This window comes from Curcuma longa, chromosome 6 (assembly GCF_044706935.1).
Source record: "Curcuma longa cultivar G26 ecotype Majalengka, Jawa Barat chromosome 6, ITB_CL_G26_1.1, whole genome shotgun sequence".
Classification (NCBI taxonomy): domain Eukaryota; kingdom Viridiplantae; phylum Streptophyta; class Magnoliopsida; order Zingiberales; family Zingiberaceae; genus Curcuma; species Curcuma longa.
In genome coordinates, this window is record NC_133866.1 from 9,919,689 (window position 1) to 9,923,634 (window position 3,946).

The 3,946-nt window shown below is 35.1% G+C and overlaps 1 protein-coding gene across 1 annotated transcript; it reads right to left on the bottom strand.

Annotated features, from left to right (window-relative positions):
- Positions 1–638: 638 nt before the first annotated feature.
- On the bottom strand, positions 639–2,808 carry LOC141830360 (zinc finger BED domain-containing protein RICESLEEPER 2-like). The gene is made up of 2 exons (XM_074717800.1): positions 766–2,808; positions 639–686 (listed from the first exon to the last, which is right to left on the bottom strand). Exons 1-2 carry the CDS (start codon positions 2,806–2,808, stop codon positions 639–641), a joined length of 2,091 nt encoding a protein of 696 aa, XP_074573901.1.
- Between the last annotated feature and the right edge of the window lie 1,138 nt (positions 2,809–3,946).

Consider the following 3,946-nt stretch of genomic DNA (forward strand, 5'->3'; position numbering starts at 1 on the left):
GGGCTGTAAACGAGTCGAGCCGAGCTCGAGCCAGCCTTGGCTCGAGCTCGGCTCGACTCGTTTTGTTTAGCTCGGCTCGAGCTCGAGCTCGATCGAGCTTGTAAATTTGAGCTCGAACTCGGCTCGATCATTTAATCCAAGGCTCGAGCTTGACTCGAAAATCTCGAATTAAACGCAAGCTTTCGAGCTCGAGCTCGAGCCAATCATAACTTGAGCTTATTTTACTGTAATTTTAACAACTTGATCAAATTCACCCATAAATTGATCAAATACAATTATCTATCTTTCTAATAAAAAAGTTAAATTACTGGACATCAAAAGTCAAAACATAATTATTCTCAAACTTCATCCCAACATAATTTACACCGAATTGAAAAACATAATATTCCAAAATCCAAACCTGCTCAAAATATCAAATTTCTGCAACATATCCATCTTCATCCACAAAATTGATCAAAATACAATTATCTATTCCTCCAATAAAAGAGTCAAATTACTGAACATCAAAACATAACCCAATATAGTTTTCTCTTATGTACCGAGAGGCCATAATATGGATTGATATTAAGCTCAACTATAATACCATAATAATCAAACCAAAAACACATGTTAAACAAAAAACTAAAATTTAACTTACTTTAAGAGGTAGATACTGGAAGAAAAATTTCCTGGTAAGTTTTCTCTTTCTGAAAAAGAAAAATTCAAATAAATAGATGATTAAATTTAGTTTGTAACTTAGAAAACTAATAATGAAATTTAACTTACTTTAGTCTTTTTTTTCAGTCCATGTATCTTTCGAAGCCAATCACCCCCACATAGAAGAGCCTGCACTGTGTCCGGAGATAGTGATGAACGATAAGAATCAATAACTCTCGTCCCTGCACTAAATGTTGCTTCTGAAGCCACTGAACTCACTGGGATAGCTAAAATATCAGCTGCCATCTTTGACAATATTGGATATTGCATTCTATTCATCTTCCACCATTCTAAACACGAAAAAATTTTAGGAATCTCATTCTTCTTAAGACGACCCTTTTCAAGATAATCTACCAATTCAGATCTCTTAGTCTCCGAAGTTTCAACTTTTGCACAATAGTCATCAAAATCATCCCAACTATACACAGAACTTTGTTGATTTCTTTTAACACTTGAAGAACCAAAACTCTCAGACTCAGATGGATGAGGCGCTCCTTTATTAGTTTCTTCAGCAACATACTTTTCATAAAGAGAATTAATTATCTCCTTAACTTTTGAGATATGCTTAGAGGCATCCATTTCAGAATAAAGCTTAGGGAAGCAAAACTCAACAGCAAGCATTTTTTTGGTTGGATCTAATACAGCAGCTATAGCCATCAATAGATTACAGTCACCCCAATACTTGTCAAATTTTTCTTTCATTTTACTAGCCAGTTGCTTAAGAAACAAATCTTCATGTTGTGCATAAGTATCCAATGATGACTTTATTTTTTGAACTTCCTGAAGAAATAAATTTGAAGTAGGATACTCACTACCTGAAATGATGTGTGTGGCTGTCCAAAAAGCCTCCAACAGTGAGCAAATCTTTTGAGCTTTATTCCATTCTTCTTCTTGAGGGCAGCAACCATAAAAGTGATCACGTTCTTTGAACATTTGAAAAACTTCTTTGAACTTGAGTGCACAACTTAACATTTCAAAAGTTGAGTTCCACCTAGTTTTGCAATCACGAATCAATCTTTTATCCTTCAACTGCAATTGTTGCACACACTCTGTAAATTGCATACGTCTTGCCTCTGAACGATTTACATATTCTACACTTTCCCTTATATTACTAATAATATCTTCAATCTCCCTCAACCCATCTTGAACGCACAAGTTTAAGATATGTGCACAACAACGGATATGAAATAAATTTCCTTCACATGCCAATGTTCTAGATCTTTGAATGGTATCTTTCATGTACCGAATGGCCAAATCATTACTTGAAGCATTATCAACAGTAATAGTGAAAACCTTGTTTTCAATACCCCACTCTTTCATGCACTTAAAAATGGCATCAGAAATTTGAAGACCTCCCCTTGGTGGTGGAATGTTAATGAAACTTAAAACTCTCTTTTGCAAATTCCAACAAGAATCAATCCAATGCCCAGTGACAACCATGTATTCAATTTTTTGAGTCTTTGACTTCCAACAATCTGTTGTCAAACTTATTTTATCAATGCACTCAAGACTTTTCTTCAACCTCTTTTTCTCAACCTCATAAATTTTCATACAATCTGCTCTACATGTCGTCCTACTAATTTTTTGCCATTCAGGCATTCCACGCCTCATCATTAAATTGAACCCCTCTTCATCAAGAATGGTGAATGGATGTTCATGCATCATAATCCAATGAGCAGCTGCCTCCCTCATTTGTTCCATGTCAAATTTTCCAGAATGCAAAGTAAGAATGGATGGTGAAGCTGAATCAGTGGGCAAAAAATTCAACTTTGTTTGTTGTTCAGCTTCTCGCAAATAAATTTTTCTCTTCACACAATGTAATCTATGCCTCAAAAGACTTGATGTGGGCCCTGATTTACCCAATGTAAAAAGGGATTGACAATGTTTACATTTGGCTTTCTTTGATCCATCCACTGTGTCAAAATCATTCCACACTTCTGAAATTTTTTTCCTTTTATTTGTTTTGAACCCCTCTTCTTCTTTTTCTTTAGCATTTTCTTGTGTTTTTTGACCAGCTGTGATAATTTCCTTATTGATCTCAAGATTAACTTCATTACTTTCAGCTATGGCACTATTTACGGTAAGTGGAACAGATGAATCTTCTACAGACATAACTGATCCAGAGATAAATAATTATCAAATAAATTATAAAATGCTCAAACAATAATAAAAAGAGAAAAATATTGTCTATAAAGCAACATTCAAATCTTTAGTTTGTAGGAATCAAAAGAACTCCATGTAAGTACTTGCGAGAAAAAAAAATAAACTCCAAACTTCCAAGGTCAAATCTTTGAAATCCCCCCTAAAAAATGAAGGAAACAAACCACAGCAAATCAATTCATTACCACTTCCATATATTGCAAGCACACATAATTTATAGGTCATTCATATTAAATAGACAAATAAAAACAGAATTGCAAAAACATTAAAAATATGACTAACTTCAGACTGAGGTTATAGTGTTATACTATAAAAGGCTACATAGAATATGAATAGAAATAAATATCAGATATGGTTATTGCTATGATTAAGTTTAGAGAAATTTCTAATTTAAAGTGGAGAAATTCCACCATCAAATATTACCATATAAATTAAGACAACAAAAGTGCATACACGAATTGTGCAAGAAAATATAATCTTATCGCCCACTAAAATCCAATAGGAGGGACACCTAAAGCACTGAAGAAGTTAGCCTCAAATACACATAACACGACTAACTTGCAAATCAAGGGTTTTAAGCCATTTACTGCTCTAGGAATGATTCCATTGACTTGGGGGAAAAAAAATACAGAACCAACAATATACAAAAGGATCACCATATTAATTTCCAAAGTCCAGAAAACCTCAAAAGATTATTTCTCCACTCAGCTAATAGAGAAAACCACAGTATAGAAGAAACTTCTCTAAAAAAGCATTTAAAAGATACAAATAACCACATTTACAATTTACCTTGTCAGCTTTCACCGTAGTGTACTGTAAACCCAATTCCAGCAGCTCCTCTTAAGGATTTCTTCAAAGCCTAGCTTATAATGTTATGTAGAAAACCAACCTTCCACCACAGAACCAAACTGATGTTCCTATAATCAAGTTGAGGGTGACAGGGAAGGGGGTAAGTGCTGAGGGCAACGTGTGACGATTGAGGACGATAAGGAAGAGGGCGAGGGCTGAGAGCAACGTCTGACGATTGAGGGAGATAAGGAAGGGGGTGAGGGCTGAGGGCGACGGGGAAGGGGGTGAGGGCTGATCCCGA